Source organism: Marmota flaviventris, chromosome 11 (assembly GCF_047511675.1).
Source record: "Marmota flaviventris isolate mMarFla1 chromosome 11, mMarFla1.hap1, whole genome shotgun sequence".
NCBI classification, from domain to species: Eukaryota; Metazoa; Chordata; class Mammalia; order Rodentia; family Sciuridae; genus Marmota; species Marmota flaviventris.
Window position 1 is genome coordinate 96682603 of NC_092508.1, and position 22377 is coordinate 96704979.

The 22377-nt window shown below is 40.1% G+C and overlaps 1 protein-coding gene and 1 pseudogene across 1 annotated transcript; one reads left to right on the top strand and one right to left on the bottom strand.

The window, feature by feature from the left end:
• The first annotated feature begins 34 nt into the window (after positions 1–34).
• On the top strand, positions 35–12128 carry Polr2d (RNA polymerase II subunit D). Its single transcript, XM_027936783.2, has 4 exons — positions 35–147; positions 5218–5398; positions 8039–8134; positions 10315–12128. The coding sequence occupies exons 1-4, from the start codon at positions 75–77 to the stop codon at positions 10391–10393; spliced, it is 429 nt and encodes a 142-aa protein (XP_027792584.1). The 5' UTR covers positions 35–74; the 3' UTR covers positions 10394–12128.
• Positions 11897–12037, bottom strand: LOC114093977 (U2 spliceosomal RNA; annotated as a pseudogene).
• Positions 12129–22377: the final 10249 nt, after the last annotated feature.

A 22377-nucleotide genomic window follows, 5' to 3' on the forward strand; every position in this document is an offset into this window, starting at 1 on the left:
CCCCTTCCGGGGCGGCAGCCAGCTGCTCCACGCTTCCGCTTCCGGCGGTGTTTGTAGTAGTAAGCGGTGCAGCTATGGCGGCCGGCGGCAGTGATCCGCGGGCTGGTGACGTGGAAGAGGACGCCTCACAGCTTATCTTTCCCAAAGGTGAGGTACGGGGCTGCTTGATTCTTCCTGCCACTTCACGTGGTCGCCACAGGCCTGGGGTTCTCAGCTTCGCCCAAGACGCCTCAGCGGATTGTGGGGGCTGGTCTCCCGGGCAACGTTGAACGATGAACGCGGACTCCGACCCTTGAGGGTCCCCCAGAGCACGGATGATTCTGGTCTGCCTTTTGCATTGTGCCTTCTGGAGAGGGCCGCTCCCCGATCCTTGGAGTCCTTGGCGGCCTCTTGTTACCATTTTTTTTTTTTTTTTTTTTTGATACTAGGTATTGAACCCAGGAGCGCTCAGCACTGAACTACATCCCCGGCCCCCTTTTTATGCTTTATTTTGATTTTGGGGCCTCGCTGAGTGGCTGAGTGAGGCCTCGAACTTGCTGTCCTTTGTCACAGCCTTTCGAGTTGTGGAATTACAGACGCGAACCGCCGCCGAGCATTAAGTGATAGTTTTATCTGTGAACGTCCCTCCAAAGTGCTGGTAGACACAGCCGCACACCAAAGTGGTCAGGGCGGATTTTTTTCTTTTACTTATTTATTTTGTGATGCTGGGAATTGAACCCAGGATTTCTCGCATACTGGCCAAGTGCGTTCATCGTTAGCCCTGGACAGGTTTTAATCCGTAATATTGCAGTAGAGAGACCTGTGAAGATTGCACAGGACTTCTGGGCTTAAGGGAGAGTGAAGGTATAGGAAGGGGATGAGCAGAGTCAGGGAAGTGAAACATCACAAAACGGGGAAGGAGAAGGTTGTTCCTTGTGAAACCCTCCTGGGCTTGTTAACTGGCATAGGCTCCTACCCCTCCAAGAGACTCAGACATAATCTTATCTTCAGATGTCCGCTGAAACAAACTAAAATAATAATAGTGCACCTGCCTAGCATGTGCATGGCCCTGGGCTCAATCCCCAGTACCTTTTAAAAAAAAAATTATATGCACAATAAAAAGTGAAACTCCATATGCTTTTGACCCAGAGGAAGCTACTGTAAATAGTTAAGTGCTTATCCTTCCATATTATGAAACCTATGCTTACAGAAACATACACATAGGGGCTAGAAGTGTAACTCAAGTACTAGAGCACTTGTCTAACATGTGAGACACTAAATTTTATCTTTGACACTGCACAAGAAAAGAAAAGAAAGAAAGAAACATACCACTTGCCCACACACAAATGGGATGGGGTTGTAGCTAAGTTGTAGAGTGCTTGCTTACTGTGTGGTTGCTAGGTTCAATCCAAAGCATTGCAACCCCCCCCCCCCCCCCCCGGCAAAAAAATTGCTATAGAAATTCTACAAAATTTGACTACATACTATAGAGAAATTTTATTTTTTTTTTTAATTTATTTTTGTGGTACCTGGGATTGAATCCAGGGATGCTCTACCACTATGTTACATTCCCTTCCCTTATCATTTTTTATTTTGAGATAGGGTCAAAGACCTCAAACATGTAAGTCCTCCTGCCTCAGCCTTCTGAGTAGCTGGGATTACACGTGTGTACTATAACACCCAGATCTATCTACTTATTTTAAAGGGCAAACAGTTCCTATAGAATGGAGGTTCAGTTCTTCCATGGGACAAAATCATAGACATTTTTGGTGAGATGGAAATAGGTGCTTAGTTTTTAAGGTATAATAACTAAAAAGAAGATGGTTTTCCTAATTCCATGGTAAAGTTTTTTTTAATATAATATATTATATATATATGTGTGTGTGTGTGTATATATATATATATATAAACTTAGTTTTTTAATTTGGTTTCTTTTTGGATTCCTTTTACATTCTGAAGATTTTTTTTAACTTTTTTTTTTCTTTCTTATTTTATTTTTTTTTTAGTTTTCGGCGGACACGACATCTTTGTTTGTATGTGGTGCTGAGGATTGAACCCGGGCCACACGCATGCCAGGCTAGCGCGCTACCTCTTGAGCCACATCCCCAGCCCCTGAAGATATTTGTTTTTGATTAACTTAAATAACATCTGATACACATGATTTATTGAGTTGGATATAATTAGATCTTAGTTCCATCAGTTAACAGTTTTAGAGTTCTCACTAACTGTTAATCTTCTCAGCTGATATAGGCATATAAAATGTTTATTATGTATTTTAGAATATACATAGAGAAATAGGAATAACAGTAAGTACTAAAGAAAATAAGGAAACCTTTACTGTAGAATGTAAATAAGTGTGTGATATTTTATTGTGGGATTGTAAGAGTAGATAAGATCACAAAGGTGAATACTGTCAGTAGTAGCTTTCAGATATATTTGCCTCCAAATAAAATCTTCCTTTATCTGTACACAATTAGCAATAACTGTTGAAATTAGGAAATGAGCCTTTTTTTTTTTTCCCAAAAAAAAAAAAAAAAGAATTATATGACCCTAGTCTCTCCTTCCCCATCTAAAGAAATCCTCTAAACCATTTTGTACCAGAGTGAAAAATATGCAGCATAAGAAGACCATTTATGGCTGGGTGCAGTGACGTATGCCTGTAATTACAGTGGCTCAGAAGGCTTAGGCGGGAGGATCACAAGTTCAAAGCCAGCCTCAGCAATTTAGTGAGGCCCTAAGCGACTCAGTGAGACCCTGTCTCTAAATAAAATATAAAATGGGTTCAATCCCTGAAGAGACACACACACACACACACACATGCAAGACCATCCTTGGGCAGGAGAATCAGAAGTTTGGGGCCAAGCTACAGCAATCTAGTGAGACCCTGTCTCAAAATAAAAATAAAATTTGCTGGGGCTGGGGTTGTAGCTCAGTAGTCGATCACTTGCTTTGCATGTGTGAGGCTCTGGATTTGAATCTCAGCACCACATAAAACTAAATAAAGATATTGTGTCCATCTTCAACTAAAAATAAAATATGCTGCCTTGTCTTGTTTTGGGGGAGCAGGTTGTGGCAGGTGTTATGTCAGTTGTCCCTCTCACTTCAGTTTTGAGGTCTTAGAGTCCTGATTTGATATCTTCTCCCCTAATTGCCTGAAGCATTATTTTCTTCACCTGAACTTATACCCCAGATGGTTGAAGCTGAGAAGTAAATTTTCATAATAGGTAGTGTGGGGATATCTCCTGTAATAGGCTAAGGGACTGGAAAAGATTATGATGTACTGAAGGTTTTTTTTGTTTTTTTTTCCAAACTTTGCTGCCGTCAGGTGGGAAATATCTTTTTACTTATTATATTTGGCAGCACTAAGTGCCTTTTTAATAAAAATACTGTTTCCTCCTCAAAAAATGGGAAGGCTTAACTCTGATGGAGATATTAGTGATTTCTCTATTAGTAAGCACACCCATATCACCTTTAAATTCCATAGATTTTTCTTGCTGTTGCATCCTCTTAGGATCATAAACATGAATTCATGTTTGCAAATGGTTCCTACGTTGGAAGAAATCACTAGAAAGGGAAAGAAAGGCAGACAAAACCCAGCTCTAATACTTTGAGATAAGTATGAGGAACATTGTCACAGAAATGATTTTCCCAAGGGGATAGTGGCATTTTTAATAGTGTTATTCTGAAAATATAGCTTGCTCTCTCTGTGTGTGTGTGTGTGTGTGTGTGTGTGTGTGTGTGTGTGTGTTTGGTACTGGGGATTGAACCCAGAGGTGCTTTACCACTGAGTACATCCACAGAATGGATGGATGGATGGATGAATGGATGGTGCTGGTGATTGAACCCAGGGCCTTGTGCATGCAAGGCACAATCTTTATTTATTTATTTATTTTGGAACTGGGGATTGAATTCAGTGACACTCAACCACTGAGCCACATTCCCATCCCTATTTTGTATTTTATTTAGTCACAGGATCTCCCTGAGTTGCTTAGTGTCTCACCATTGCTGAGGCTGGCTTTGAACTCTAGATCCTCCTGTTTCAGCCTCCCCAGCTGCTGGGATTACAGGCAAGGGCAACCGTGCCCAGCCACAATTTTTATTATTTTTGAGACAGGGTCTTGCTAAGTTGCTAATGGTCTATCTTAAGTTGCCAAGAATAGCCTTGAACTAGCCTACTGCCTTAGCCTCCTGAGTTGCTGGTATTACAGACATGTGCCACTGTGACCCACATGGTTGCTATATATTATAGAAAGTAGTCATAGGTTTCTTTTTAAGCCCTGTTTTTTTGGGGTTGGGGGGTGGGGGCAGGTATCAGGGATTGAATTCAGGGGTACTTGACCAATGAGCCAAATCCCCAGCCCTATTTTGTATTTCATTTAGAGACAGGGTCTCACTGAGTTGCCTAGTGCCTAGCTGTTTTGCTGAGGCTGGCTTTGAACTCATGATCCTTCTGCTTCTGCCTCTCAAGCCACTGAGATTACAGGTGTGTGCCACTGCGCCCAGCCCACCTTGTCATTTCTTAACATGTAACATTTCTTAAAATTGAGAGTACAGTGTTAGCATTGTAGAACTATAAAGACTATGACTTTTGGGCTGGGATGTGGCTCAAGCGGTAGCGCGCTCGCCTGGCATGCATGCGGCCTGGGTTCGATCCTCAGCACCACATACTAACAACGATGTTGTGTCTGCCGAAAAAACTAAAAAATAAATATTCATATTAAAAAATTCTCTCTCTCTCTCTCTTTCTCTCTCTCTTAAAAAAAAAGAAATAAAACAAAAAAAAAATACTATGACTTTTTACAGGCTAGAGAGAAATAATTTTTTTAAATGTTTTATTTTGAGACAGGGTTTTGCTAAGTTGCTCAGGTTCTCACTAAATTGCTGAGGCAGGTCTTGAATTTGTGATCCTCCTGTCTCAGACTCCTGAGTTGCTGGGAATACAGGCATGAGACACCAGGCCCAGCAAGAAATAATTCTTAATGGTCCCTGATTTTAAATCAGTAACTTGCCCAGTTAGAGTAAGGATGTATTGCTGTTTAATAGCATGTCCAGGTCAGATTCTTTGGTGTCAGAAAATGTTTAGCCCCAAATGAGCTAAATTTTGATATCACATGAATTCTACTGTTCCTGTGGTACATAAGTGTGAATGAAAATGAAGATGTTCAAATGCAAAATGAACATTTATAAGCTGGCTTTGAAGGAATATTTTCAGCTGACTTTTATGCTTTTCACAAATAGAGTTTGAAACAGCAGAGACTCTTCTAAATTCAGAAGTTCATATGCTTCTGGAGCATCGAAAGCAACAAAATGAGAGTGCAGAGGATGAGCAGGAACTCTCAGGAGTCTTCATGAAAACTTTAAACTACACTTCCCGTTTCAGTCATTTCAAAAATAGAGAGACCATTGCAAGTGTCCGTAGGTGAGTGCTAAAAGAAAGTTTGTTAATTCAGACTACTAGACATCTGCAGGTAGAATGCCATCCCCACCTCTTTTTATTGGTACTGGGGATTGAACCCATGAATGCTTCACCACTGAGCTCTACCTCCTCTATCTGCATCCCTTTTTATTTTTATTTTTTTAAAACAGGGATCTTGCTAAGTTGCTTAGGGACTTGCTAAATTGCTGAGGTTGGCCTCCAACTTGATCCTCCTGTCTAAGCCTCCTGGCTTGCTGAGATTACAGCTGTATACCACCTCACGGCCTCTTCCTCCCTTTCCCAGACACTTGTGAGTTTAATGTAAATAAAACAATGTCTGACAAAAATTTATAAATTAAGCTGGGAATCTAGGTCAGAGACAAAGCACTTGACTAGCATGTTGGAGCCCTAGGTTTGATCCACAGCACTCCCCGCAGTTTTTCTTTTTTCTTTCTTTTTATTTGATTCTAGGGATTGAACTCAGGGACGCTTGGCCACTGAGCCACATCCCCAGCTCTATTTTGTATTTTATTAAGAAACAGGATCTCACTGAGTTGCTTAGTGCCTCACTTTTTCTGAGGCTGGCTTTGAACTCACAATCCTCCTGCCTTTGCCTCCTGATCTGCTGGGATTATAGGTGTGAGCCACTGCACCCAGCCCCTTTTTTTTTTTCATTTTGAAATAAGGTCTCACTAAGTTGCTGAGGTTACACTCGAACTTGGTGATCCTCCTGCTTCAGGTTCCCAAGCCACTGCATCCAGACCAAAAAAAAAAAAAAAATTTAAGTTGTTTATAAGACCAAAATTCCCTTTGGCCACTTTTTATTTATTTATTTACTTGTTTACTTGGTTTTGTTCCAGGGATTGGACCCAGGGGCGTTTAACCATGGAACCACCTCCCTAGCCTTTTTTATTTTGTGTTTTGAGACAGGGTCTCGCTAAGTTGCTTAGGGCCTTCCTAAGTTGCTAATGCTGGCTATAAACTTGGGATACTCCTTCCTCGGCCTCCTGTCATTGGGATTACAGGCATGTGCCACCATGCCTGGTCCCTTTGGCCACTTTTGTTTTGCTTTGTTTTGGATGCTGGGGGTTGAACCCAGGGCCTCTAGCATGTTAAACACATGGTATAACATTGAGGTCTACCACTGAACGACACTGTCCACTCTTAGAACTATGTTTTTGAACTTTATTTAGGTTTTTTGTTTTTTTTTCCAATGTGTTGCTGAGGATTGAACCACCTAGTGCTACACACGTGCTAGGCAAGTGCCTTACCATGGAGCCAGAACCCCAGACCCTTTAGAACTATCTTTAATGACCAAAGATAACAACCTAAAGATTCAGCAGTAATTAAATATACTGTGGTAATTCCATTTGGAAGAGGCTTATAATTAAAAATGTAGTTAAAAATGAAACTAGCAGACGTTCATACGTTCAGTATACAGAAAATGGTGAAAAAACTTAAAACATAATTTGAGGGCTGGGGTGTGGCCTAGGGGTAGAGTGCTTGCCTAACATGAGTGAGGCTCTGGGTTCAATTCCCAGTACTGCAAAAAACCACTAAGGAGTGGTAGTATATTTTATTGGGCATGTGACATACGCCTATAATCCCAGCAGTTTGGGAGACTAAGGCAGGAGGATTGCAAATTCCAGTCAAACCTCAGCTAGAGATATATTTCAGTGGTTAAGTACCGTTGGGTTGGATCTCCAGTACCAATAATAAATAAATAGAACAAAGAACAAAAGGATACCCACACAGAAATCAATCAGATGCACAAAGAAGTATGCATTTGAGGATGTTTCTGAGAAAGAAAAAAACAAATCCTTTTTTCCTATTGACATAGTCACTTGGCACAACACATCTGACACCTGATATATGAGGAGTTTTCCCCCTCATACGAAGCAGTTCAATACCAGCTGTTATTCAGTTCTATTCTGACATTCTTCTTGGAGAGTGTCAGACCTCACAGGTTAAGAACTTGGGGCCTCAAGACTGCCCCCTATTTGAGATATAAATTACAAATCTCAGATTGTGACTTGAACTTCTTACCCACTTCCTTTTCCTTGGTGGTTCTAGTGACCCCTTCCTTAAATTAGATTTATTTGTTAAAAACAGCCTGTTGAACTCAGGCAGACAGCTTCAACAATCAGGTGAAGAAAAACATAGGACAAGGTTCTGAAAGGTCCTGAGCACAGGATCTTCTATCTCCTTGGAGTTGAGATGTGATATCCTCCCATGGAGCCAGAATATAGCCAGAACATGGCTATGTTTTTATTCACCAACATGGAAACTCTGAACCCTGTTCTTTCTGGTTTTTATGGAGGCTTCATTATGTAGGCATGATTGGCCACAACATTATGCATTGGTGATCAGCTCAACTTTCAGCCCCTCTCCCTTAGACAGTGAGGAGGGTAGGAGAGCCTGAAAATTCTAACCCTTTAATCACATGGTTGACTCCTTGGGTCCCATGGAACCCACCGATATTTGCCTTACTAGAATACCGTTTATATTCAAAAACAGAAAAAATGGGGTTTGGAGATAAAGGGCAGTATTGAGCTTTGCACACATAAAGCCATGTATGACCTTCCTTTTTTCTGTTGATCATTCTTTTTTTTTTTTTTTTTTTATTTCCTTTCCTGTGATTAGCTTGCTGCTCCAGAAAAAGCTACATAAGTTTGAGTTGGCTTGTTTGGCCAACCTTTGCCCAGAGACTGCTGAGGAGTCCAAGGCTCTGATTCCAAGGTTAGTACCAGTTGAGATAAAATATGTGTGTTTTGGATAAATTCCCACAAATAGAATTACTGTGTCAAAAGGTATATGATTGGGACTGGGATTGTGGCTCAGAGGTAGAGCACTCGCCTAGCATGCGTGAGGCACTGGGTTCGATCCTTAGCACCACATAAATATAAAATAAAGACATTGTGTCTACCTATAACTAAAAATTAATTTAAAAAAAATAAAAGGTGTATGATTGAACTCAGGGGCACTCAACCATATCCTTAGTCCTATTTTGTATTTTTATTTAGGAACAGAGTTCGCTGAGTTGCTTAACACCTCACAGTTGCTGAGGCTGGCTTTGAACTCACAATCATCCTATCCTGCTTCAGCCTCTTGAGCTGCTGGGATTATAGTCATGTGCCATTGCACAGGAGTACCTTTTAACAGTATATGAGAGAATGATGGTTCTATAGGTTGCTAGTAAGAATATGGAATAGCTGAAACTCATATATATTAATACTAGTGTTGCAAATTAGTAAAATTACTGTGGAAAGCAATTTGATTGCATCTAGTAAAGTTAAAGATGATTGTATCTTCTGACCCAAAAGGCCATTCCTGAGTACATGTCCTAAAGACATACCACACACGTTTAGGAGATATGTATTCCAGTGTTTATTGCTGATGATAGCACGGATTGGACAACAACAGATCAATCAACAAGAGTGTGGGTAAATGAATCATTTTATGGTCATATAATGTTTATTATACAGCAATGAAAAAAATGAACTAGAACATCATGAAATAACATCAACACATGCCAGAATGAATTTGGAAGAAGAAATTGCAAAAGAATATGTATAGTATAATGCCATTTCTTTGTGTGTGGTGCTGGGTATTAAACCCAGGGCCTTGTGCATGTGAGGCAAGCACTGTACCAACTGAGATATATCCCCAGCCCCATTATTAACTTTATTTTTTAAGTTATAGTTGGACACAATACCTTTTTAGTTATTTTTCTTATGTGGTGCTGAGGATTGAGCCCAGGGCCTTGCTCGTGCTGGGTGAGTTTTCTACCACTTAGCCACAACCCCAGCCCCCTTTATTAACTTTTTAATATCAGAAAAACAAAGCTCTTAAAGTTCTGTTTAGAGCATATATACCAGTGCTTTGGCCATTTAAGTTTAAGGCTCTTTGTCATAAAATGTGGTTTTAAACGTTATTCAAATTGCATTTATAATCCTATGACTTCCCTAAAAATACATAACAAGAATGTAGTAAAATTAGCAAATACTAAACTATATTGATAATTCATTATATTTAGTTTGTGGTTTTTAGAAACAGTACACACACCTAAGTTGATATCCTGGCTTCTTAGCTGCAGGGCGCAGTGCAACAAAACACAAAATATATCCCATTTTTTTATGCTTTCAGACAGGTTCTTGCTGAGTTCCTTAGGGTTTCACTAAGTTATTGAATTTGCAATCCTCCTACCTCAACCCCCCAACTTGCTTAGATTACAGCATGTACCACCATGCTGGCCCAGGGCCATTTCTTACAAAGTTTAAAAACAAGACTGTGTAGCTCACTGGCAGAGTAGGAGCTCAATTCCCAGGACCAGAAAAAAAAATAATTTTAAGTAATAAAATAAAGTTTAAAAACATAAACTTTGAAAACCTAAGCTGTATATCACTTAGGGATACATATAGTATATGTATAGTAAAAAATATGTATGGAAATGATAAATTTAGGACAGTGATTTTTTTCTGGGGAAGGAAGGGGAGAAGTATTGGGATGGGCCCTCAATTTTTCTATTATAGTTATGAAAGGTAAATCAAGTATGTCTAATTGTTAAGGCTTTTAAAAATATCTTTTTATGGATTTGAAATATTTTGTAATGTTCGTACAAAAAAAAAAAGAAAAAGCAAAAAAGAAATACAATAGAAAGATAAAGGTACAGGAGATATGGGTAAGCAATTTTGGGAGATGAACATGCCCAAATAACAGTGGGAAGGCTGGGGTTGTGGCTCAGTGGTAGAGCACTTGTCTAGCATGTGTGAGGCCCTGGGTTTATTCTTAAGTATCGCATGAAGATAAATAAATAAAGGTATTGTGTCAATCTACAACTAAAAATATTTTAAACAATAAAATAAGAGTGGGGAAATTGTCAATTGCTGAGACACTCATGTCTTTTCCTTCTCTTGCAGCCTGGAGGGGCGATTTGAAGATGAGGAACTACAGCAGATTCTTGATGATATCCAGACAAAGCGCAGTTTCCAGTATTAATCTCCAAACTTCACTCAGCTTCTTGGGGGACTCATGTCCCCAGCATACCACCACCCTCTCAGGGGCTGGGGCCTTGCAGAAGCTATTGCAAAAGACATTTGGAATTCTTGAAGAAGACAGTCCATCTTGGTGTGGGTTTAGGTTGCTGTTTCCAATGTGACTGTTAGACCATAATGACCGTATAATTTTAGAGCAGCCTTGCAGTGACTGCCTAAACATGCTGCTGAGAAGGGTGAGGTGGGGTATTATATAAGCCATGCTGTTGACTATCTCAAACTGTGGATTTTGGACCCCACATTTATTTTTTATTCATAACATTTCATATTTTAATTTCAAAGTGTTTGTAGTTTTTGACTAAAGTAGAACATAGAAAACTTTTATAGGGAAAGAATAGTCTTACCTAGGTGCAAAAGAAAGATTTAAGCCAGACCAATGTCAGCGTTTCAAATTATTAAAGAAAGGGTGAGAGAAGCTGGGTGTGGTGGTGCACACCAGAAGGATCGCGAGTTCAAAGCCAGCCTCAGCAATGGTGAGGCGCTAAGGAACTCAGTGAGACCATGTCTCTAAATAAAATACAAAATAGGGCTGGGGATGTGGCTTAGTGGTTGAGGGCTCCTGAGCTCAATCCCTGGTACAACCCCCCCATCCCCCCGCAAAAAAAAAATTAAAAAGAGGGAGTGCTAATAACTGTGAGAGTCTTGGCATCCTTGTACATAACCCAGGAAACAGGAAGGAAACATGTCATGGGATGCAGTTACACCTGCTTGAGTATCACTGTGCCCTTTAGCATGGAGGTAGATAGGCATTTTGCCTATTTTTCTTTGGGTGGTGTTGCAGAACATGGATTTGTAGCAGCCCCACAGAACTCATTTTAAGATTTTTTCTTCATTTGGGCACTGTGACACACACTTGTATTTCCAGTCACTTGGCAATGTACCAAGACCTTGTCTCAAGAGAAACTGGGGGATAAGGATGTAGCTCAGTGGTGGAGCGCTCACCTACATGTGAAAGTCCCTGGATTCCATCCCAGCACAGCAAAAGTAAACTTTCATATATATGACTTGAAGGTCTGAACTCTCTGAAGTCTTTTTCTTTTAGGGAGCATCCATTCCATACCTCTCCCTTGCTACTTAACAGGCCAGGGTTGATTTGAATGGAAGGATTACGAGCCTTCCTGAACCACTGCAGTGAAATCTCTCAACTTGAGGCCAGTAGTGAACATGGATAGCTAAACATTTTAGCTATGATTTTTCTGAAGGGAAATATTTGTGTTTCCTTCAAAGTTTGAATTTTTTCTTTCTGAAACTTTGTGTATGAACTCATGGGCCTAAGAACAAGTTGGAGAAAGAAAGTTGGTTTTAAAAGTCAAGATAGTTTTGCCTGGCAAGGTGGTGCATGCCTGTAATCTCAATGACTCTGAAGGCTTAGTCAGGATGATTGCAAAATTAAGGCCAGCCTCAGCAACTTGGTGAGACCCTGTCTCAATATTTTAAAAAAAGTCAGGGGTAGTTAGCTCAGTATTAGAGTACATAGCCTATGGGAGGTTCTGAGCGTAACCCCCCAATTCTGCAAAAACAACATCACTAACAAAAACCCCTACCCAAGATACTACACTTGATCTTAGCCAAAAGGCCGAGAAGCGATAACCTACCAAGTCCATGGGAAATGTGAGTGGTGTAAGATTTTTTTCAGCTTTTTGTTATGAGCATTAAATCTAAAAAACAAGTGTTCGATATCTGTTTGCCCAAACAATGACAGATGTACGATGTAGTAGAGACATAGGTGGAAAGCCTAGCAATTACTCTGCACGAGTTGAGGCTTTTCATGAGGACAGAGTGGGTGAGCAAAGTCTAAAAGTACTAGAAATCTATCAAGTGGAGAAGTGGGGGAAGGACATTCTAGTTCTGTGGTGCTGGGGACAGAACTCCGGTAACCGTTTTACCATTAGGCCATATACTTTGTCCCCTAAATTTATTTTTAAAAGCTCTCCATAAGGGGTTGGGGATATAGCTCAGTTGGTAGAGGGCTTGCCTCACAAGGCCCTAGAGTCAATCCCCAGCACAAAAAACACACACACAAAAAGCTCTCTATAAAATAAGCAATTTCAACCTTGCTCTAAATCTTGCCACTTTGTTGATCAGTTTTTAAAAATTTCATGATTTTTAAGGTTTTAAAATTTTACATGATAAGTCTTCATCTTCTATTTCACCTATCACCGCTGTTCTAAAAAGTATTGTTTTTCAGCTGGCCTTCGTGATGGATTCCTGTAATCCCAGAGGCTTAGGCAGGGGGATCATGAGTTCAAAGCCAGCCTCAGCGACTTGGCAAGACCCTGTCCCTATGTCTAAATAATATCAAAAAAAGGTTGGGGATGTGGCTCTGTTGTTAAGTGCCCTGGGTTCTATCCCTGGTAGCAAAAAAAAAACAAAAACACATTAAAAAAAACATTGTTTTTCAAATATCATTACTTACTGTTACCTCTGAATAAGAAATGTTAGAAGCTTGCATTAACAAGGACAATGCACTTAATGACATAGGTGGCCACAGACTGATGTTTATATGGCTGAGGAGATAGGCCGGTCTTGAATTTACAAGAACATCAGTCAATAAATTTCAAAGTATTTCTCTGGCCCACATATATTAGAATAACAAATATTATAAAATTGTGAACTTTAGGGTACAGGGTTATATCTCAGTGGTAGAGTGCTTTCCTATGAGTGAAGCACTGAGTTCGATTCTCAGCACCACATATAAATCAATAAAATAAAGGTCCATCAACAACTTAAAAAATATTTTTTTTTAAAAGTGGGAGTTTTAAAAGGTAAAGCATTGGGCTGGGATTTGGCTCAGTAGCAGAGCGCTTGCCTAGCTGGGTTTGATTCTCAGCACTGCATATAAATAAATTCTATTGACAACTAAAAAATAATTTAAGAAAAGGTAAATAATGTTTTTAAAATTCAATAAAAAATTATTAGTGTGCTGAAAAGGAGAAAAGTTAGGAAAAAAATTCTTTCCAAATGATTCTTTAAAATACTTTTCATAATTTTGTCTTAAGTGAATTGATAAGAGAAACAGAAAAAGAAAAAGGTCTGCATCCAGAGCTGATTCTCACTATTTCCAACAACAGAGATGATGGCATAGTAGGTTATGGACTCTTACTCACCTATGAAACAGGTAAGCTTTTTCCAAGAGATAAATGGTTCACAACCACAATATTTTGATTTGACTTCAACTGAAAATCAGATACTTAAGTAAACACACAGAAGAGAGAAAAAATTTGTCTATCTTAAGGGAACCTTTAAGAACTGACCTTGCCTTCCTGCTCAGGCCAGTTTACTGTAGCTTGAATGTGAAAGTGCCAAATGCCTATCTCCTTTTTCATTTATGGACATACCAACCCTGATATACCTGTGGACCTCTGCTAGGCCTGGGCTGACCTGGATAAACAGGAGCAGCAGGCCTCAGCTGCACCCAGGTCTCCTAAGGAATCTCTTGCTTAGTTTGGACACCTCCCCATATAGTGCCAAGCCACTGTTGTCCTTCCTAGCCACACACTTCCCATTTGCTGCAAATCCGGAGCTGGAGAAGGCACAGCTGTATATCTGATGTGGATCTTCCTCGCCTCTACTTGAATTTCAGGATCAAAGAAGCTGGCGGTTGTATATGCCACTGAAGTAAAAATAACAAAACTGTTATCTAAGTGTCCTATTGGTGGATTAAACAATGATAATACCATACTACCCTACATAATATTGCACAGAGCAACTCCTGGCAAAACTGGGATTCTTCAGTGCCTAGTCCAAACCAACTTTTTCAAAAACTTGCTTCTGTCAGTAAAAACTTCAATATACAAGTGATTTCAAAACTATTTAATAACTTAGGGGCCACTGGCCTTAGTGCTTGCTTTCAGGCATTAACTATAATTGCTGGCTTATGGTGAGGTCCTAGGGAAATGAGGTGTTCAGAGATAACATGGGAGTTATTTCAGACTTTTTTTTTTTTTTTTACAATTTTTTAAAAATATTATTTTTAGTTGTTGATGGACCTTCATTTTATTCATTTATTTTTATTTATATGTGGTGCTGAGAATTGAACCCAATTCCTCAGCACATGCTAGGCAAGTGCTTTACCATTGAGCCACAAGCCAGTCCCTATTTTACTCTAAATTACCAACATAGGCCTTGGGTTCTCTTTGAATCATTTCCTTTACTCTACCTGGTCTTGTCTCTGACTGTTTGCATTCTAAATGTAGGAGGAATGGGGCAGATTGCCTTAGAGCCCAGGCATTTGTGGTTAGGCAATGTCAAGTGTTATATATTACTGAAATTTCACTGCATCTCTCAGGCATTCGTAAACACTCTTTTTTTTTTTTAATTTTTAATACTTATTTATTAGTTTTTGGCGGACACAACATCTTTGTTTGTATGTGGTGCTGAGGATCGAACCCGGGCCGCACGCATGCCAGGCGAGCGCGCTAAGGCTTGAGCCACATCCCAGCCCCTCATAAACACTCTTAAGACCCACCTTTATACTTTTATTGTGCCTGTGGTGCTGGGGATTGAACCCAGGGCCTTGTGTGTGCCAAGCTTACTCTACTGCTGAGACACCCACCCTGCTCTTATGCTCCTTAATACCTCATTATTTGCTATTTCACTAATTTAAATTTATTGAGTATCCACCATATAGTTGGGGATAAAACAGGAGAAGAGAAGCCTGCTACTGTGACACACATCCATTATAGTGACTGAGGCAGGAGGATTGCAAGTTTGAGGCCAGCTTCAGCAACAGTGAGACCCTGTCTCAAAGTGGTAGTTCACCCCGGGTTTAATCCCCAGCACTGTAAAAACTGAGCAAAGCAGACCTGGTCATGGTACCAGGGGTTTGGATTTTATACCCCGCACACCAGGAAGCTATTGGGAAACTTTAAGGAGAGTAATAAGATCTGATTTTTGCTTTAACCAAGTTGTTCTGACTGCAACATAGAAAATGAACCGGGATTGAATGGGAGGGGAAGCACAGAGGGGGCAAGCAGGAAGGATAGTTGGAAAACAATTGCATCAGCAATTAATCAAAACTGGTTTGGACTGGTCAGGTGCAGTGTTGGTGTCTGTGTTCCCAGTGACTCAGGAAGCTGAGGCAGGAGCATCCCAAGTTCAAGGCCAGCCTCAGCAATTTAGCAAGATCCTGTCTACAATAAAACAAAAAGGACTGGGGATGTGGCTTAGTGGGAGAGTGCCTCTGCTTCAATAACCAATACTAGCAAAACAAACATGTACATGTGTGTGTGTTTTTCTAAGCAAACTTTAAAAATGTAAAAGTCATTTTTAACTACACTGCAAATATGGTCTGTCATAATCTGGACCAGAATATCAGAAATGGAAATGGAAAGTGGTCAGATTTGCAATTTAAGACTGAGCAATGCTGTTTTACCAAGGAAGAAGCTGAAACCCCAAAATCAATATTATTCAGCCAGCAAATTATAGAAGTGGAAGTTCCCAAAAAGTTTTGAATCCAGCATCATATAACTAATGGGATACCTAAAGATAGAAAAGCATTTAGGACAAATGGATGAGGCTTTAAGTGGATTCCAGCTGGGCATGGTGGTACATGTCTATGATCCTAGTGACTCAGGAGGCTGAGGCAAAAGGATCACAATTTCAAGGCCACCCTTAGCAATTTAGCGAGGCCCTAAGCAACTTAGAACATGTCTCGAAAATAAAACTCAGTTGGTTGAGTGCTTGCCTAGCATGGACAAGGCCCTGGGTTCAATCCCAGCACCGCACCTAAGTAAATAAATATATAAATAATAAAAAGGAATCCGATGTAACAGTAGGAAAACATCCTGGGTTCAATCCCTAGGATGATCAAAAGGGGGAAAAAAAAGTTCCAGTATTCCCAAAGCCAAGAGCAGAACCTGAGCTGGAGACTTAATCTGCCAAATGTTACTAAAATTTCCTTAACAGGTACTGTAATGAAGGCACTATAGATCAATATAGGTTCACCTATAGCCGAATTTATACTCTCAGGCCAACTGACTTGGGATCTAGTGTTCTTTTTCTCCCTCCACAAACCCAGATTTGTAGTAGTAAATGCAATATAGTGACATGTACTTTTGTTGTTTTCTTAAAGATTCTGAATATATATGCGTGTGTGTGTGTGTGTGTGTGTGTGTGTGTTCATTTATTTTCCAGTGCTAGGAATTGAACCTGGAGTTCTGCATATGCTAAACCCACACTGAGTTACACCCACCCAGCCACCTTTGGGTCTTTAATTCAGGCACTTTGTTTTATTCTGCTGGGGATTGAATCCTGAGACCTTGCAGATGCTAGGCAAGCCCTGTAAAACTAAGCTAAATTCATTGCCCAGCAGACCTTCTTTCAAAGGAAGGAGAAAGCTGTATTATCTAGAGCTGACTGGAACAGGATCATTAGAAATAGTCTGTTTGCCCAGTAAAAGGTGCCCAGTAAAAGAACTGTATTTGCTGGGCTGGAGGTATAGTTCAATGGTAGAGCACTTGTCTAGCACATTCAAGGCCCTGAGTTCCATACTCAATATCCTTGCGTGCCCCCTCCCCCAACACACACACACACACACACACACACACACACACACGAATGCTATCACCAGAAGTGGCCCTTTGAACCATGGGCCAAAATAAGCCTTTAAAAAATAATAATAACAATTTAAAAAGATGGTAGCCTCCACAGAGGTCATGGGTGAGAGATGATTATCTTTTCACTGTATTTCCTTTTATAACTTGAATTTTGTGCCAGCTGTCAGTATTATCTATTTATCCCAAACCAATGAGACTTTTTATTAAAGAAATTTTCAAATATATACAAAAGTAGAATAGGGTAAGTTCTTGGTTACCTATCTATCACCTAACCAATCTTGTATGTATCTTCCCCCATCTCCCCTTCCTCTACCTTTAACCCTTAGGGAGGTTTCAGCACTTCTCTCCCTTCCATTCTAGGGGTGTTCTGCCACTGACTATATCCCAAGCCCTTTTTACTTTTTAGTAAGTCAGGGTCTTAATACATTGCAGAGGCTGGCCTTGGACTTTTGATCTTCTTGCCAAGTCTTTGAAAAAATTTAAGAGTTCTGAGAAACTGCAAACGTTGATTCTGACAAATTTTGCCATTGTTTTTGTTATTTTCATGGATTAGAAGAATTTAGCTGTATTTTCTCAACCTTTCTTGCTGATGTTGGTTGGAATCATTTAAAGCAGATGCCAGAGATCTTACATTACTTATGTATGCTAAGCCCACATTATCACTGAGTTACAGGCCCCTCAGCTACATTTGGGTCTTTAATTCAGGCACTTTAGTTGCTTTATTCTGCTGGGGATTAAACCCCAAGATCTTGCAGGTTCTAGGCAAGCCCTTCATAACATAACATATGTAAAGTCTTATCTGAGGGCTGGGATGTAGCTCAGTGTAGCATTCGCAAAGCCCTGGGTTCGACCCCCAGTTCCAAAAAAGACAAAAACAAAAACAAACAAACAAAAAAAAACCCACCAAAAAAATAAAATAAAATTATAAAGTCTTATCTGAGCTACATTCCCTAACCCAGTGTATATATGTCTTGTTCATGCAAATTGAAAACTCTGCTTTAAATAAAATAATACTTTATTTGAGCCAAATATGCAAACCAAGGCTGAGGAATATGAACTCAGGTTAACCTGAGTGACCTACATTCTCTGAAGTAGAAAAGGCTGCATAAGTGATTGTTTACAGACAAAGAGCAAGAAACCTGTAATCCCAGCTACTTGGGAGGCTGAGGTAAGATGGTTAAATTCAAGATCAGTCTGGGCAATTTGGGGGAATATGTCTCAAATCAATCATTTGTGTTCTATAACTGGACTTGTTATCAATAAGATATGTAAAGTTCTATGTTACTTTTTACACTAAGATACAATCTAAATGTCTTTTTAAGTTAATGAGAGCCTAATCTGTGTAAAGGTTTTATTACAAAAAACAAAAGTACTTTGCTACTTTTCTACAAAAGGTTAAAATCTTTCAGTCTTTCTTTAATTCATGTTTTAGATGTGATATTATATTGTGTTAGTTAATATTTTTGTAAACTTGAGCAACAATTTATGTAGGTTTTATAAAATAATGTCTAAAAAGCAAAGATCAGCTTCAGAACTATAGTACTTAAGGTTTATGAAGAGCCCCGCCTTACCTGAGAAAAGGTTCTGTGTCTCATCTCACTACATGTGAAAATGACTACAAAAGAAGTAGGCCAGATTTCAGTACATTTAAAGTTGTGTCCAAAAGTTGGTTTTTGTCAAGATTACTTGGATCTCAAACAGGGGATATAATGTATAACTCTGCAAAAATTCAAGGTAGCTATTACATGAACTAAATATGTTTTTACTCTTGATAATTTTATTTTGTAGTTTTCTTATAAATGGTCTAAAGATTGCCTGTTAATGTTTTGCAGAGATTTAAGAACACTGATTTAAGAACACACAACCTGGGTTGATTTAAGATAGTGAGTTATCACCTATAGGATAGAGAGATAGACATTAAAGCCCAGTACTCTTAATATAAGGCTGTTGAAATTTATTTGCTGGATGTTTAAGATTAAGTTTTAAAATTAAAGTTAAATTAAAAGGGCCAAGAAAACCAATATTTGGCTCTTGCCCTCTGAGTCAGTCTGAATCCAGGGAGCAGGGGACTTCTCCAAAGAGCTTTGCAACTCTGGGCCACATAACCTCCTGATCAGGGAGATTAATGAGACCACTGGAGAACAGAAAGCCAATCAGTGCATTTGCTATGAAGAGGAGGGTCATCAGAGAAAGGATACATCCCTGATGCTTCCGAGGGAAGCCACATGGTCAAGCAAGACCTGGACCCATCCTAGCGCAAATGGCACTAGCAGCACTGAGAAGCCGCTCTCAAATTTCCCCAGGAATGACTCCCATTAAAAACTCAGCTGACTGTTAACAATAGATAGAAACAAAAGTCAGTTTGACTGCTTCATCTTAAACACTTAGCAAAGACAGTTAAAACCAAAACCAAAACACAGCCATTCCTGGACATTTTAAATAATAATAATAATAATAATAATATTTTAAGGTATACACTTTATGTTAGCCTCCCAAAATAAGTAAGACTGGAGGCTACAAAAAAGGATTCTCAGACAGAAATGCCTGATAACTATCAAAAGGAACTGCCAGAGGGGCTGGGGATGTGGCTCAAGCGGTAGCAGGCTCGCCTGGCATGCGTGCGGCCCAGGTTTGATCCTCAGCACCACATACAAACAAAGATATTGTGTCTGCCTAAAACTAAAAAATAATTATTAAAAAAATTCTTTCTCTCTCCTCTTTCTTAAATTAAAAAAAAAAAAGGCCTACAGGTATTTCTAACCTACACCGGTAGGCTTGGTGTTTGCTAGTATGATTATCCAGCCCTGAGTAACAAGATTAAAGGTTTCTCTATTAGACACAGAGGTCATACTAGAAAAAAAGATTTTGCAAGATCAGATGACATTAAATTATTAAACTGTATCTTAAGAAAAAGGACATCTATAACCCCAAAAGTTAAATGTTGTATTTACATCCCTGACAATTCTGGCAATGTGACAAATATCCTTAAAAATTTACATGCTCAGATAGAAGCCATGTCCTCACCAACTTTGTCATGGGAACAATATCTTAGCTCTTGGTTCTCTGTTACTTCCTGGTGGAAAACACTGTTAGTCTCTGTCTTTTGCATCATACTCATTGACATATTCCTGTGCTGTGGCATTTATTGCTGCATCAATCTGGTTCCAGTACTAATGAATTCTTGTTTCTCTTATAGACCACCCATCACTCAAATGGCCCTCCAGCCTATTACTTCTCAATCTGACTTCTATCATGGACCACTAGATAGACCTGATAGACCCGATTTTTAAAGGGGACTCCAAACTGCTTGCCCAACATCATCCCCTTTCAGCCTGAAGAAGCCAGAATGATCTTCGCCCCCTTTCCTTACAGCAGTAAGGAGTTCCCAAAATTAGAGGGGGTAATGAAGCCAGATTTAAAATTAGGCAGTCAGGGCTGGGGATGTCGCTCAAGCGGTAGTGCGCTCGTCTGGCATGTGTGCGGCCCGGGTTCGATCCTCAGCACCACATACCAACAAAGATGTTGTGTCTGCCGATAACTAAAAAAATAAATAAATATTAAAAAATAAATAAATAAAATTAGGCAGTCAGTGTAGTTAGGTAAATCGAGTCTAATATCGAGTGAAATCTAAAATGGAAGCCATGTAGAGAAGAATTTCCGGAAAAGTTGAGCAACTCTTGAAATGTTAATAAAGTCCCAAGAAAAGCCCTAGGCCCAAAGTCCATCCCAAAGAAATGTTAATGAACAGCCCCAGCAGATTTGAAGATAGCCCATTCCAAAGAATTGTTAATGAAGTCCTTGCTGCCCAGATTACTTCTTTGGCCCACCTGTGTCCCACCCCTCGGCCTTCCAACCTACATTCCATCATTGAAAGAACTATAAAAAGGGGAAACAACCGCACTTCCACGGATTCCACCTCTTGGGTCCCCTCCTTCCTCCGGGTTAAGTCTTTTCTGCTGTCCTTTAATAAATTTCTAATTTCTACTCTGACCTTGCCTTGGTGTGCTTCTCAGGTGTTATTCTTTAACATTGGGGAAGCAAGGACTCCTCACTGGTCAACAGCAGTAACAATGGGATTACAAGCATGTGCCACCACGCCTCTCTGTATTCTTTACTATAAAAATGAAATTATAAGGGCTGGGGATATAGCTCAGAGTGCTTGCCTCGCATGCACAAGGCCTGGGTTCAATCCCCAGCACCACCACCAAAAACAAACAAACAAAGAAATCATAAACCAGGCAGGGGCTCCGGAGGCTGAGGCAGTAGGATCCAGAGTTCAAAGCCAGCCTCAGGGGCTGGGGATGTGGCTCAAGTGGTATCGTGCTCACCTGGGATCTGTGCCGCCCGGGTCGATCCTCAGCACCACATACAAACAAAGATGTTGTGTCTGACGAAAACTAAAAAAATAAATATTAAAATTCTCTCTCTCTTAAAAAAAAAAAAAAAAGCCAGCCTCAGCAAACACAATGTGCTGAGCAACTCAGTGAGACCCTGTCTCTAAATTAAAAATACAAAATAGGGCTCAGCGGTTGAGTGCCTCTGAGTTCAATCCCTGGTACCAAAAGAAGAAAAAAAAAGAAAAGAAAAAGAAATTACACAGGGTGCCTGAGTTAACAGTATCTCATGTTCATCAGCAATTCTTTCCTACTGACATCCAGAAATGTGCTGTATACCACAATTTACCTATTCAACTACGCAAGGCAATTTGGGTTACCAGTTTTTGTTCATTAGGAATTAAGGTGTTATAAACGTTCTTGAACATTCTTTGGTGGGTATATGCACTTTTACCTCCTCTAGTGGAATTTCTAGGTCGCAGGGTGAGCGTTCTTAGCTTTAATTAGAACAATGAAATAAGTTTTCCAAAGTGGTTGTACCATAAGGCTGTTTTTCTCACGTGGCCTCCAGAGGAAATAAAGTAATCTGTAGCACAACTGGTATCGGGTACTGCATGAACACTAATCGTGTGCCTGATTCTGCTACATGTTTTCACGGTGAAACACAAGGACACAAAATTAGCAATTTTAAGCGCCTTGCCCATAATTTGACTCTTGCTAGGGCTGGCCAAATAGCTAAAGTATCCATCTCCGAACAAATATCGTGTTCAATTTTTGGAAAACGGAGTGTTTTTGAAAGCATCCAGGCTGGCTTACGACCTGAAACGTATCAGTACTGTGAAGGGCCGCCCCCATCATTCGCCCTCCTGCAACCAGCTCGAACCTCTCAGCCGAACAAAGAAAGCTCACACTAAGCCGCGTGGGTACTCAGCCAGGCCCTGCCCCTCACCTATGCACATGCGCAGCTCCAGCAGTACAGAGTCCGCGGCTCAGGCGCGCGTGACGTAGTGCCGTACGCTCGTGCGTGATGACGTGCG

What these genes read in the sequence shown, in the direction of transcription:
- Polr2d (XM_027936783.2), top strand. Translation starts at nt 75, where the DNA reads ATGGCGGCCGGCGGCAGTGATCCGCGGGCTGGTGACGTGGAAGAGGAC. An exon ending in ACAGCTTATCTTTCCCAAAG is followed by an intron (nt 148 to 5,217) that starts GTGAGGTACGGG and finishes TTTCACAAATAG; the next exon opens with AGTTTGAAACAGCAGAGACT. An exon ending in TCCAAGGCTCTGATTCCAAG is followed by an intron (nt 8,135 to 10,314) that starts GTTAGTACCAGT and finishes CTTCTCTTGCAG; the next exon opens with CCTGGAGGGGCGATTTGAAG.